Source organism: Oryx dammah, unplaced genomic scaffold (assembly GCF_014754425.2).
Source record: "Oryx dammah isolate SB20612 unplaced genomic scaffold, SCBI_Odam_1.1 HiC_scaffold_20, whole genome shotgun sequence".
In the NCBI taxonomy this organism is placed as follows: domain Eukaryota; kingdom Metazoa; phylum Chordata; class Mammalia; order Artiodactyla; family Bovidae; genus Oryx; species Oryx dammah.
Window position 1 is genome coordinate 52637417 of NW_024070204.1, and position 14774 is coordinate 52652190.

The 14774-nt window shown below is 39.6% G+C and overlaps 1 protein-coding gene across 1 annotated transcript in view; it reads right to left on the reverse strand.

Annotated features, from left to right (window-relative positions):
* The window catches only part of DEPDC1B (DEP domain containing 1B), a 100207-nt gene that overhangs the window by 10890 nt on the left and 74543 nt on the right, over positions 1–14774 (reverse strand). The window contains exons 8-9 of the mRNA XM_040262569.1: positions 6782–6948; positions 3946–4122 (exon numbers count right to left, since the gene is read on the reverse strand). Coding sequence (XP_040118503.1) covers positions 3946–4122; positions 6782–6948 — 344 coding nt within the window. The remainder of the gene's footprint in view (positions 1–3945; positions 4123–6781; positions 6949–14774) is intronic.

The window sequence follows — 14774 nt, forward strand, 5'->3', positions numbered from 1 at the left end:
GAGATGGCTGGATGGCATCACTGACTCAATGAACGTGAGTCTGAGTGACCTCCGGGAGTTGGTGATGGATAGGGAGGCCTGGCATGCTGCAATTCATGGGGTTGCAAAGAGTCAGACACAACTGAGCGACTGAACTGAACTGAACTGAATGCAATGCTGTAAAGCAATTATCTTTCAATTAAAAATAAATAAATTTTAAAAATTAAAAAGTAAATAAAATGAATTTATAAAAAAGTCCTTTCATAATGTCAAAAAATTCATATAAGCCACAGTTTTAAACAAGAGTTTTTGCCTGTTTAAACCTAAAAGCCATTTTCATAAGCAAATAAACCTTGTGCCCTCTACTAATAAGATCTGAAATTTACACATAAACTAATAAACATGTTGACTAAAATTATTCCAAACACACAAGATCAACTATGCAAGTTCTTCTCGCATCTGCAGAGTCTGCTCCCCAACCCTTGGGGACGGGCAGAGGCACAAGTTCTAGCCCAGACGTTGTGGACAGGAGAGTACTGCACCCACCCCATCTCCAAATACGTTCACAGTAGGAAACAAGTGAAAACAAATGTGCAGACACTGCACAGGGCAAAAGCGAGAAGGGAGACAGGGAGGGAGAAGGCACCAAGATCTATAAAATAGGAAGATAAAAACATGCATTAAAAACACTTAATTTCAGAGTCCAAGAAGTTCACCTTCTCAAAAATATAGCACCAATATACATACATATATATATCTCACCTACTGTTCTTCTGTGGTGGATAAGATTCCTACCATTACATTCACATCTTTGGTTTAAGATTTTTTTTCCAGAAGCCACAGTTAAAAATAAATGTGTTGCCAAGAAGGGTTATTTCATCAAGTACATTCCATGCCTTGGCACCAGTTTACCAGGTCATTTAGACAATGAGAGAGAGAGAACAAACCCATAAGGAAAAGGGACACACACATAACACTTAATTTTTATTTGAACCAGGAAGTCCAGAAAAAGCACCAGAAGAGCCAGAATAAACGGTGAGGCCCAAGTAAAATGTGCCAGGCTGACGCCTAGGAAATGAGAAAAACAACAGATACCTATGCAAGAGGAAGAGGGTTACAGACAAGGCCAACAGAAGGCAGGTGTCAAAAACAATGCAGATCTCACTGCGTTATCTATCCCAGGGTCAACCATGAAACTGCCCCAAACAATTCAACAGAACAGTCCAGGTAACACTTCATTTTCAGAAAGGCACGACCCCAAATGTTATATGACAGAGAGGCCTGTGTGAGAGAACAGCGATCTATAGATTCTGAGGGCAAAAACAACTGTTTGGCAATTTGAGTCTGTGCTTCTAAGAGAGAAAATGTAACTGGATTATCAGTTACTGTGCCCCTTCATAGGCTCACACTGCTCTGCAGTTAAGTTCATCACCTCTGGGCTGACAGAGAAGGGCTCACAGGGCTAAGTTCCTGCAACACCCACCTGTGCTGTGTGAACACACAAGTCCAAGACACAGAGCAACAGTCACTGCCTGCAGTGTTGCTTGCAGAAAGGCAGTGAAAGTTATTATGTTTTCCTTTTTTCTTTTGAAGTTTGGCTCATAAAGTATCAAGGGGAGGTGGGAGATTAAACTAAAACAAAAGTAAGATTACACTTTCACTCATTCAAATGGCAAAGGTATGTATGTTAATAAATAATACCCACAGTAGGCAGGGGTGTAAAGAAATGAATATTTTCTTACCAACAATGGGAACGCAAACTGGAACAATCACTCAAAACAGAAATTTGACAGTATGCAATCAATGCTTAACACACATTCATGATCTTTGACCACCCAATGCCACGCCTAGGAATTTATTCTTAGAAAATAATCAGAGGAGCTAAACAAGCAAAAAACTTAGCTATAAAAAGTTATTGTTATAATGCTTGCAAAATAGAAAACAAATGAAAACCATCTAAATACTAAAGCAAAGAAAACCACTTAAATAAAATATGGCATATCTCTATTACAGAATATTACTAATTATAATGATATTATGGAATAATCTAACAATAATGTTGATAATAACAACAGCAGTACTAAATGAGGGCTAACTATGTGATAAACATTATTCTAATCACTTCATATGTGTTAAACCATTCAATCCTCAAAATAGCCCTAGAGGTAGGTATTAACTATTGTTATCCCATTTTACAGATGAGAAATGTTGAGACAGATGCTAAAGCTGAGTGACGTTATGTGTGTGTGTGTGTATGTCCTTAGTTGCTCAGTCATGTCTGACTCTGTGACCCTATGGAGTGCAGCCCGCCAGGCTCCTCTGTCCATGGGGATTCTCCAGGCAAGAATACTGGAATGGGTTGCCATGTCCTCCTCCAGGGTATCTTCCCAACCCAGGGATCGAACCTAGGTCTCCCACATTGCAGGTGGATTCTTTACCGTCTGAGCCACCAGGGAAGCCCAAGAATGGGAGTGGGCAGCCTATCCCTCTTCAAGGGCATCTTTCCGACCCAGAAATCAAACTGGGGTCTCCTGCATTGCAGGCAGGTTCTTTACCAGCTAAGCTATCAGGGAAGCCCCAAGAGACATTACAAAACATGCCATGGTCACACAGCTAATAAAGGGCACATCAGAAATTCACACACTGTTTAGCTTGAGTCTGTGCTCCTGGCCATTTTGGGACAATCAAGAATATTTAATGATGTGGAAACTTTTCTTGCTGTATTGTTAAGAGAAAGTATGTAACTTTCTTATAAAGTAAGTTATAAAAGAGGAATAAAAGAAGGAGAGATGGAAGGAAAGGAAGGAGAAGGGGAAATAGAAAAACATCTAAAAAGACTTTAACACTGACTCAACATTTAGAGTTACTCGTATATTTTGGGTGTATTTTCTATATTTTCCAAATTCTTTCAATGTATTAGGTTGGTAATTACCAAAAAATAGAGAAAAAAAAAAAAAACTTTGATTTTAATTCTTAAATTGCACATTAAAAAACAGATAATTATTTAATGATACTTTGGGGGATAGCAGTTCACTGGTCTTTATTTGTGGAGCCTCAAAAAATGCTTAATGAAAAAGAGATCCAGTCATTCAGAAGGAGCCAAGCAGACCTTCTGCTTGCCTTTACCCAGAGTTCCTGCTCCCACAGGCTGACATACAAACTCCACTGTGGGGCACACATGATAGTAATACATTATAGTTCTTTTGCATCATTTTAATATAGTAACCACAATGACAATAAAAACAATAAAAATAGCTACTTTGAAAAAGTATTTGCCATATGACAGACATCTGTGCCAAGGGTTTTATAATGCAGCATCTACTCTTTACAACAACTTCATAGAGTAGGTATGGATTATTTCAACACATGCAGAAACTGAAATCCAGAGAGGTTAAGAAACTTGCTCAGAACCAAACAATCAGGAAAGTGGGGAGAAAGGGGTCTGGCCCAGGTCCTATGGTTCTGAAGCCAAGTGAGTTCTTCTACCACTCTATGGCTTACGGCAAGGCAGTATGGCAGGGTAGTTCAGAGCACTGATTCTGCAGAATGAGTTCAACAGTGGGAATCTTAGCTCTGTAACCTTGGACAAATTACCTACGTTCTCTGTGCCTCAGCTTTCTCATTCAAAAAATAGTGTCTAGCTGGCAAGGCTACTGTGAATCAAGGCATTATTCCACATAAATCACTTCCATCAGGAAGTATATGCAGAGTCTGAACAAACCCATTGAAGGAATTTGCAAACAAAGTATGTAGCATTGACTGACACCACAAAACCTCGTGGGGATTCCATACATTTCTCAAAGACAAGAAAAAGCACATGCAGTGCCTACGATGTACCAAGTCCAGTTGTAAGCACTTTGTACAAATTAACTGAATCTTCATTAACAAAAAATGCCAAGAAGCCTAGCAAATGTACATGACTTTTTGCAGGCAATTTTATAGGACTGGTAACATCCCTTTCTTTACCTGGACTCTTCGTAGATGGGCCACACGCTCCTCTATGGAGGTCTGCAAGGCCAAAGGGACTTTCAGAATCTCTTGGTAATTGTCCATCAGAAATGTCACCAACCTAGCAGCTAGTAAGTCATCCAAGTCCACTTCATCTTTGGAACACAAGATGCAATGGGAAAATGTCTGAACCATCTTAAAAAAAAAAAAAAAAAAAAAAAAAAAAACAGGTTAAGGGAGTACATTTTAAAATAAACACAAGATGAGGATTTTGCTTTGGTTTGGTTTTTTACCTGCTCTGAACTATTTTGCAAAAAAGTAACTGACTAGTCAGTGAGAAATAACCCATAGCACAGAGTGCCATCTTACCTGTCACATGGACACACCTGGTCATCTCAGATGGGGTAATCTTCTCATCAACCAGCATGAACAGAATGTGCCTCACATCTCACAGGGACTTAGCAGAGATGCTTGTCTGAGCAGTTTTTAAAGACATCTCCTTTTATAGATGTTTTAAATATGTATTAAACAAGTTCTGAAAATTATTATCACCATTGTGACTTGAATCCATGTAGCACTCTTAAGTTCAAAGTACTTTATAACCATTTAGCCTAATAATATCCTAATTTCATTATTATTTTACTTAAAAATCTGCTAGCACAATCTGTGTGCTTCAAACATCATAGTTTTTCCTAGTTAACTGTTATTTTCTCCAGGATTTTGTAAGTGCACTGACAATCATCTTTGAACAAAACCATCAGAAGTGCATTAAGTAATGAAATATAAAAAATATAGCAGTTGCTTCCACAGAATTCATTTTAACTACTCCATTCTTAATACAATCCTTTCAGTTCAGTTCAGTCGCTCAGTCGTGTCCAACTCTTTGTGAAGCCATGAACCGCAGCACGCCAGGCCTCCCTGTCCATCACCAACTCCCGGAGTTTACCCAAACCCATGTCCATTGAGTCAGTGATGCCATCCAACCATCTCATCCTCTGTCGTCCCCTTCTCCTCCTGCCCTCAATCCTTCCCAGCATCAGGGTCTTTTCAAATGAGTCAGCTCTTCACATCAGGTGGCCAAAGTACTGGAGTTTCAGCTTCAAAATCAGTCCCACCAATGAACACCCAAAACTGATCTCCTTTAGGATGATGGATTTTTTTCCACTTTTCCTACAAATTTTATTGCTGACAATCTTATCTCAAAACCAATAAGCACGTAAATAAGTCAGGCAGAGAATGACTAATACTGTATGATATCACTTATATGTGGAATCCAAAACATACAACTAACAAATACAACAAAAAAGAAACAGATTCACAGACACAGAGGAAAAAGTACATGGCTACCAGTGTGAAGAGGGAAGGAGAGAAGGGCAGTGTAAGGGTAAGGGATTAAGAACTACAAACTATTATGTATAAAATAACCTACAAGTATATATTGCAAAGCACAAGAAATATCACCAATATTTTGTAACTATAAAAGGACTATAACCTTTAAAAATTGTAAATCACTACATTGTACACCTGCAACTTAAACTGTACATCAACTATACTTCAATTTTAAAAACACCAATGCACATGAGAGAAGGTAATTGTTTAATAAGACTTCATTTCATCCACCTACTACAGGGGATACTTTATCTTCACTCACGTACATGCACAGAGGAAGACACACCCACAGACACTCTTTGTCTGGGGACTATGGACCCCAGGGATTTGGGAATGACTTGAAATTGTATGCAAATTTTACATATACATTCTTCTGGGAAATAGGTTCAAAGACTCCTTTAGCATTTCAGAAAGGTCCATTAGCCCACCTATACATCCACCTACCATAAAGAGTTAAGAATCACTCTCTGGGCACTGACTGGTCCTCTGATCTTGTGCCACACCTCCAAAAGTGGGCCAGTAAACCCTCAGGCATACACAGTGGTCCAACAGCATATGGGAAGGATATATATACCAATGAGACATCAATTTTGCTTTGTATTTTCTGAGGAAAATTAAAAAGCTTACTAGTAAATAACTCTAAACCTAAACCCTATTTTAAAACACACGCTGACATAATAAAGGAGAAATCAAAATCAGGCTACTTTTTTAAGCAAAACTGAGAATATATTAAGAAATATCCTCATTCATGGACCCTTGGATCATAGCCTGAAAGATACACATTTTCTCTCTCTTTCCAAGTTGTCTGGTCCAACTCTATTTCATTTCTTCCTTTTTTAATCTATGATGTATGGTGCATCTATTCTACTAGTTATAGTAACAAGGGCTTTGCAACCCTTTTTGTCCTGAAGGAGAGAATGTGGTTTCTTGAGAGGCCAGTGACCTTTCCTGTCCACACTTTCTTCTCTCTGTGTTGACGGCAGGCAGGATGCAGCTATCTCTACACTCAGAGTCCACCCTACTCATTCTTTACTTTTCATCACGTTCTTTAATACTTTGGCCACCTGATGTGAAGAGCTGACTCACTGGAAAAGACCCTGATGCTGGAAAAGATTGAAGGCAAAAGAGAAGTGGACGTCAGAAGATAAAATGGTTAGATAGCATTGCCAACTCAATGGACATGAATTTGAGCAAACTCCAGTAGATAATGAAGGACAGGGGAAACCTGCCATGCTGCAGTCCATGGGTCACAGAGAGTCGGACATGACGAAGGGACTGAACAACAACAAATGTTCTTTAGGTCACCAAGACCAGAAGAATAATACCAGCCTGAGTGGATTCCAAGCCATGGCTCTTTAAGCCCGCCTGCCTTGTACTTTCCTCTGGTTGCCCAACTAGTAAACTTGACTCGAGTGAATTTTATCCCCAAAACCCCAATTCTCTTAGATGCCAGAAATCAACCTACCAGTGTTCGGGTGCCAAAGCCATCACACAGTGGTGGCATCTCCTTATTTAAGCAGATCCTTGCCATCATCCTCATCAACAGCTGCAACTTTCTCCTATTTTCAGGGGGCAGGAGGAGGCAGCAAATTTGAAAGGCTTCGATGGCCATTTTCTCTTTCTGTAACAAACCTGATTGAGGGGAGGAAAAATAAAAGGTTTCACTCCTTTAAAAACCTATAGTCTACCTGGCTCTATTATGTTCACATCTTTATAAAATATGTATTACTAAAATTATATAAAGCACGTTCACATGTTCAATTATACTGGGCTAATTGCTACAGATTGCTAATTGCTCACACATGAGCATAGAAAATACAAACCATCAACCAGGCATGGCAAATAGATAAAACAAACACAGCCATTTTTCCCTCCCACAACTTGACAGTTAAAACTAAATTTTCATAGCGTTCTTTCCCAATGAATCAAGAGCAGTCAGGTTAAGCCTAATGTAACACTCAATACTCAGATAGTGCAAGAGACCCAAGATAGCATGGGCAAGAACATGAATGTGCCATCCCTGTCCTGAAGTCTCCCCTTTTGTACTATTTCCTTATGATGAGCAGAGTCACCATATTTCCTGACTCTCATGGACTAAATAACAGGACTAATGCTCTTGGGATCATTCCACTGCCAAAGACTCTACTTCTAAATAACACCTGTCAAATAATCCTTCCTCCCAATTAAGCTATTTTTTCTAGCTAAGTGTGCTGATTCAATTGTGTTACATGTCAACCCTCCTCAGCCAGTATGATTTTGCTACTAGGGTATTCTAATACTATGTTCTCTTCTATCGTATTTGTCCATATTCAAGCCTTCTAAAGAGATGAAATTGCTTTCACCAATGTATTGGTCCATATCCAACCCTTTCAAGTTCCAACTAGTCTCTGACTTAAGAGACCAAATCACCTTTTACATTCAGCAGATATTTACTGGCCACAAACAACATGCCAGGAACAATCCTAGCTCTCTTTGAAGAGCTTGTGCACCGTGAGAAGTAGAGGCCCACGAAGTAGCAAAATGTGAGGGGCACTGCAAGAAACATCTGCAAGGGGCATATCAGGGAAACTATAAGTCACTCAACAGGACAGTAGCATAGGCTGTGAAAGCCCAGTAGAAAGTAAGCTAAAAAGGTCGGCAGAGATGAGATCTTGGAAGGTCTTGAATGCTAGACTAAGAACTTTGGGTGGGAAGAAAAGTTAAAAAGGAAAAGGAGCTGCAGAATGATGGGAAAGTACTCCAAGAGTTTTGGTGGTTACTCTCTAAGGACATTTGAGCAGAGATCCAAAGAAAATGAGAGCAAGCCTGGTAAATATCACAGAGACAAATTTTCAAGGTGAAGGAAATAGCAATTACCAAGATTATGACAAGGGAATATGTTTGGAGTGTTTGAGGAACAGCAATGAGAGTAGTGTGAAGACAGAGCAGAGTGCAAAGAATATTCAAGTCAGAAACAAGGTTAGAGAGGAAATTTTTATGGAAACACATAAGACTCTGAATGCCTCAAACAATCTTGAGAAGAAACAACAAAGCTGGAGGTATCGTATACCCTGATTTCAAACAATACTACAAAGCTTCAGTCATCAAAACAGTATGGTACTAGAACAAAAACAGACACACAGCTCAATGGAACAGAACAGAGAGCCTAGAAATGAACCACACTTATATGGGCAATTAATCTACAATAAAGGAGGCATGAACACACAATGGGGAAAAGACAGCCACTTCAATAATTGTTTCTGGGAAAATTGGACAACTTAATGCAAAAGAATCAAACTGGAGTACTCTCTCATACTATGCATAAAAATAAATTCAAAATCAACTAAAGACTAAAATGTGAGACCTGAAACCATAAAATTCTAGAAGAAAATAAGCAGTATGCTCTTTGACATTAGTCTTTATTATATTTGAAGGGGTGTATCTCCAAAAAAACAAAACCAAATTAGACAAATGGGACTACATCAAATTAAAAGGCCTCTGTACAGTGAAGAAAACTATCAACAAAATGAAAATTCCAATTACGGAATGGGAGAAGATACTCTCAAAAATTAAAAAACAGAACTATCATATGATCTTACAATTCCACTCTAGAGTATTTATCTGAATAAAACAAAAACACTAATTTATAAAAGATGCATGCTCCCCTGTTCCATTCCAATGTCAATCGAAGTGCCCATCAATGGATGAATAGATAAAGAAGGTATGTGTGTATGTAGAAACAGATATAGATATTGGGTTAGCCAAAATGTTCCTTTGGTTTTTAAGTAAAAATAAAAGACACACTTCTCATTTTCACCAAGAACTTTACTGAACAACGTATTTGCCATTTTGTTCCACTACCTTCTGCCATTTTTTCAGGCAACATCATAATCCCATCTTCCCAAAACTTTTTATCTTTTTGAGCAAAAACCTGTTCCAGATGCCTTTTATAGTCTACCAGGGAATTGAAATTTTTGCCATTAAGAGAATTTTGTAAAGACCAAAAGAAATGGAAATCCAAAGATGCAATATCTGGTGAATATGATGGATGAATCAGAACTTCCCAGCCAACTGTAACAGTTTTTGCCTGGTCATCATAGAAACAGGAAGTCTTGTGTTTTCCTGATGGAAGATTATGCATTTTCTTTTGACTAATTCTGGACACTTCTTGTCAAGTGCTGCTTTCAGTCAGTCTAATTCAGAGCTGTACATGTTGGAATTGATCGATTGGTATTCTGGAAGAAGCTCATAATAAAGGATTCCCTTCCAAGCCCACCATATACACAACATGATCTTCAGAAGGCAAGAAGGCCCCTGGTGTGGTAGGTGGTGGTTCATTTCATTCACCCCATGATCTCATCTATTCCTTGTAAGATTTCTTGATACAAATTAATCTGACCAAAGTAAAGCATAAAAGCTTTTTACCTTGTGATTACAATCAAAAGACAAGTCGTCACAGACTATGAAATTGTATTTACCAGACTTTAGGATTAGTACCTAGAATGTATTTTTAGAATGACAAAAAAGAACAACCAAAAGAAAAAAATTAAAGATAGAAAAAAAAATTTTACTCAAGAAGAAACCCACATGACCAATAAACAGTAAGAAGATGCCTTTTCATACCCATCAGATTAATAAAATTAAAGGATTGATAAGGAAACAATCAAATATCACGAATAGATGTGTAAATTGCCAGAACAACTCTGGAAAGCAATTTGCTACAACCAGTAAAGACATGAATATCAAACAACTTAGTGATTCTGCTTCAAGATACACAGAAATACATGGATATCTTTGCAACCTTGCAAAATGTACCGGGTCAGGGTGGCGAGCACATGGATGTCTATTATACCACCCTCATTCCAAACAGTACTTTTGGTGAAAATTTAGAAATTAAATTGCAGGGTTACTTTCTTTCTGCCGTGCTGGGTCTTCGTTGTGGTGCATGGGTTTCTCATTGCAGTCACTTCTCTTGCAGCAGAGCTCGGGCTCTACAGCACCCTTCAGTAGCTGCAGCTTATGGGCTCTGTTGCCCCGCAGCATGTGGACTCCTCCCAGAGCAGTGACTGAACCCGAGTCCTCTGCATAGGCAGGCAGATTCTTCACTGGACTTCACTGGACCACCATGGAAGTCCTGCAGGGTTACTTTCTAAAGTGCTATTTGAGAATGTTTTCTTTCTATGCACAATACCACCAAAAACAATGAGTACATTTGGCACTGCTGCTGCTGCTGCTGCTGCTGCTAAGTCGCTTCAGCCATGTCTGACTCTGTGCGACCCTAGAGACGGCAGTCCACCAGGCTCCCCCGTCCCTGGGATTCTTCAGGTAAGAACACTGGAGTGGGTTGCCATTTCCTACATTTGGCACTAGATCTTGGCTTATAAGTATCATTCTCTACAAAAAGAAACCAAGAATTCTTAAAGAAATGGCTGATTCCAGGGTTGGTGACAGAAAGTAAACGTTGAGCCTGTAGTGGTAAAAATAAAGTGCTTCAAGAATGCTTGGGACATGGCAAAAGGCTACATGAGCCATTCTGAAGGAACCCCTCCCCCAGGATTCCAAATACATGTGTATTAGACTGTGCTGTGCCAAGTCGCTTCAGTCATGTCCAACTCTGTGCAACCCTATGACTGTAGCCCACTAGGCTCCTCCGTCCATGGGATTCTCCAGGCAAGAATACTGGAGTGGATTGCTATGCCCTCCTCCAGGGGATCTTCCCAACCCAAGGATCAAACCCAAGTCTACTGGGTCTCATGGATTGCAGGCAGATTCTTTACTATCTAAGACACCAGGGAAGTCCTGTAATTGGACTACTTGATATTATCCTATATGTCATGGGGCTATATTCAGTTTAATTCCCTCTACCCCTAGTCTTTTTAACTCCTAAAGTCCAATTTGGTTCTTTCTTCTTTGTTCTTTTTTTACGAGATTATCTTTAAAAAAAAACACACACATATACAATTCAATGGGTTTTGGTATATCCACTAAATTATGCCCATTACCACCATCTTAATTCTAGAATGTTTTTGTCACTGCAAAAAGAAATCTCCATACCTATTAGCAGTTACTCCTCATTTTCTCCTCCCCTCAGTCCCTGGAAGTCACTAATCTCTGTCTCTATAGATTTGCCTGTTCTGAATATTTCATATAAATGGAATCATACAATATGTGATTTTTTGGGTCTGGCTTTTTTCACTGAGAATGTTTTCAAGATTCACCCACATTGTAGCATGTTAACAGTACTTCATTCCTTTTGATGGTTCAACAATAGACCATTGTATAAATATACTGCTTTTTTTTATATTTATCATTTGATGGACTTTTTTTTTTTTTTTTTACTGAGTAATGCTGCTATGAACATTCATGTACAAGTTGTAGTTGACATATACTTTCAATTGCCTTGGGTATGTGCCTAATGGTGAAACTGTTGAATCACATGGTAAGTCTATGATTACCTTTTTAAGGAGCTACAGAACTGTTTTACAAAATGGCTCTGCCATTTTATATTCCCACCTGTAATATACGACGGTTCCAATTTCTCTACATTCTCATTAATTCTTGTTAACCATCTTTTTTATATAGCCATCCTAGTGGGTGTTAAGTGGTCTCTCATTGTGGTTATGATTTGCCCTATTTTGAGGACTATCACCCTAGAGATGCACAGCTTACTGTGTATTCAGCAACACATTCAAGGAGATTCCCATGCAGAGTCGTGGAGCTTTTTCTCTATATAACTGCTTTATATTAGTTTGCTAGTGCTGCCATAACAATATATCACAGACTGGGTGGCTTAACCAACAGAATTTTTTCTCTCACAGTTTTGGAGGCTAGAAACTATGATCAAGGTTTCAGTAGGTATAGTTTCTCCTGAGGCCTCTCTCTGTAGCTTACAGATGGCTGCTTTCTTGTTCTGACCTCCATGTCAACCCTCAGTCTGTGTCCAAAATTAATCTCCTCTTTTTATTAGGACACCAGTCATACTGCACTAAGGCCAAGTCACACAGCTTTTAAGTGGAGAAGCTAGAGCTTGAACAAGTTGAAGAAATTATTCAAAACATTCAGTTCAGTTCAGTTGCTCAGTCGTGTCCAACTCTTTGTGAACCCATGAACCGCAGCACACCAGGCCTCCCTGTCCATCACCAACTCCTGGAGTCCACCCAAACCCATGTCCATTGAGACGGTGCTGCCATCCAACCATCTCATCCTCTGTCGTCCCCTTCTCCTCCTGCCCTCAATCTTTCCCAGCATCAGGGTCTTTTCAAATGAGTCAGCTCTTCACATCAGGTGGCCAAAAGTCATGTCATTTATATACTCAACATTAGGAAAGTGGAGATGCAAGGAGAATGGTAAATGATATAGAACCAAATGACTTTGGAAAAACTACTCAACTTCTTTTATGGTCCACTGAGATTTTCCTCATCTGGAAATGGCAATAATACTAATACCAGTCTCACAGGGGTATTGTGAAGGTTACAAAAACAATACTATAAAAGTGTGTCCAAAATTTTGAACAATACTCTTTTTATTTACAATGTACAAGAGAATACCTGTATGTTTATTAAAATTAAATACATAATTCAAGAAGACTTCATACACTTCAAGGCTTGATTCTGTTAAGTATCAGTTCAGTTCAGTTGCTCAGTCGTGTCTCACCCTTCACGATCCAGTGGACTGCAGCATGCCAAGCTTCCCTGTCCTTCACCACCAACTCCTAGAGCTTGTTCAAATTCATGTCCACTGAGTCAGTGATGCCATCCAACCATTGTGTCCTCTGTCATCCCCTTCTCACTGCCTTCAATCTTTCCCAGCATCAGGGTCTTTTCAAATGAGTCAGTTCTTCGCATCAGGTAGCCAAAGTATTGCAGTTTCAGCTTCAGCATCAGTCCTTCCGATGAATATTCAGGTTGATTTCCTCGAGCATTAACTTGTTTTATCTCCTTGCAGTCCAAAGGACTCTCAAGAGTCTTCTCCAACATCACAGTTCAAAAGCACCAATTCTTTGGCGCTCAGCTTTTAGCTAATTTTGAACTAATTTTGAACCAGTCTGTTGTTCCACATCCAGTTCTAACAGTTGCTTCCTGAACTTCATACAGGTTTCTCAGAAGGCAGGTAAGGTGGTCTGGTATTCCCATCTCTTGAAGAATTTTCCAGTTTGTCTGGCAAGTATATAATTTTTATTTTCTGCTCTAATACCTAGAACACTAGAGGTGCTAAATTTAGTATATTAACTGACTGAAAATACTTGGGAGATCAGTTACAACACTATTTTGTCTGTTTAACAATCAAATGAGATTTTGAAAATTCTGCTCCCCTATCTTGGAAGACTGAACATTCCTGAATGCCTCCTTGGCCCCAGTTACTATGACCTGCCTCTTGAGAAACCTATATGCAGGTCAGGAAGCAACAGTTAGAACTGGACATGGAACAACAGACTGGCTCCCAATAGGAAAAGGAGTATGTCAAGGCTGTATATTGTCACCCTGCTTATTTAACTTCTATGCAGAGTACATCATGAGAAACGCTGGGCTGGAGGAAGCACAAGCTGGTATCCAGATTGCTGGGAGAGATATCAATAACCTCAGATATGCAGATGACACCACCCTTATTGCAGAAAGTGAAGAGGAACTAAAAAGCCTCTTGATGAAAGTGAAAGTGGAGAGTGAAAAAGTTGCCTTAAAGCTCAACATTCAGAAAACGAAGATCATGGCATCCGGTCCCATCACTTCATGGGAAATAGATGGGGAAACAGTGGAAACAGTGTCAGACTTTATTTTGGGGGGCTCCAAAATCACTGCAGATGGTGATTGCAGCCATGAAATTAAAAGACGCTTACTCTTTGGAAGAAAAGTTATGACCAACATAGATAGCATATTCAAAAGCAAAGATATTACTTTGCCGACCAAGGTCCGTCTAGTCAAGGCTATGGTTTTTCCTATGGTCATGTATGGATGTGAGAGTTGGACTGTGAAGAAGGCTGAGCGCCGAAAAATTGATGCTTTTGAACTGTGGTGTTGGAGAAGACTCTTGAGAGTCCCTTGGACTGCAAGGAGATCCAACCAGTCCATTCTGAAGGAGATCAGCCCTGGGATTTCTTTGCAAGGAATGGTGGTAAAGCTGAAACTCCAGTACTTTGGCCACCTCATGCAAAGAGTTGACTCATTGGAAAAGACTTTGATGCTGGGAGGGATTGGGGGCAGGAGGAGAAGGGGACGACCGAGGATGAGATGGCTGGATGGCATCACAGACTCGACAGACGTGAGTCTGAGTGAACTCCGGGAGTTGGTGATGGACAGGGAGGCCTGGCGTGCTGCGATTCATGGGGTCGCAGAGTCGGACACGACTGAGTGACTGAACTGAACTGAAGCAATTTTATCTGTTCACATTTAATCATTTTGACTATCCTGTAACATAGGAAATATTGCCCCATTTTGCAAACAAGAAAACCAAAGCCCAAAGTAGTTAAGACCTTTAGACTTTTC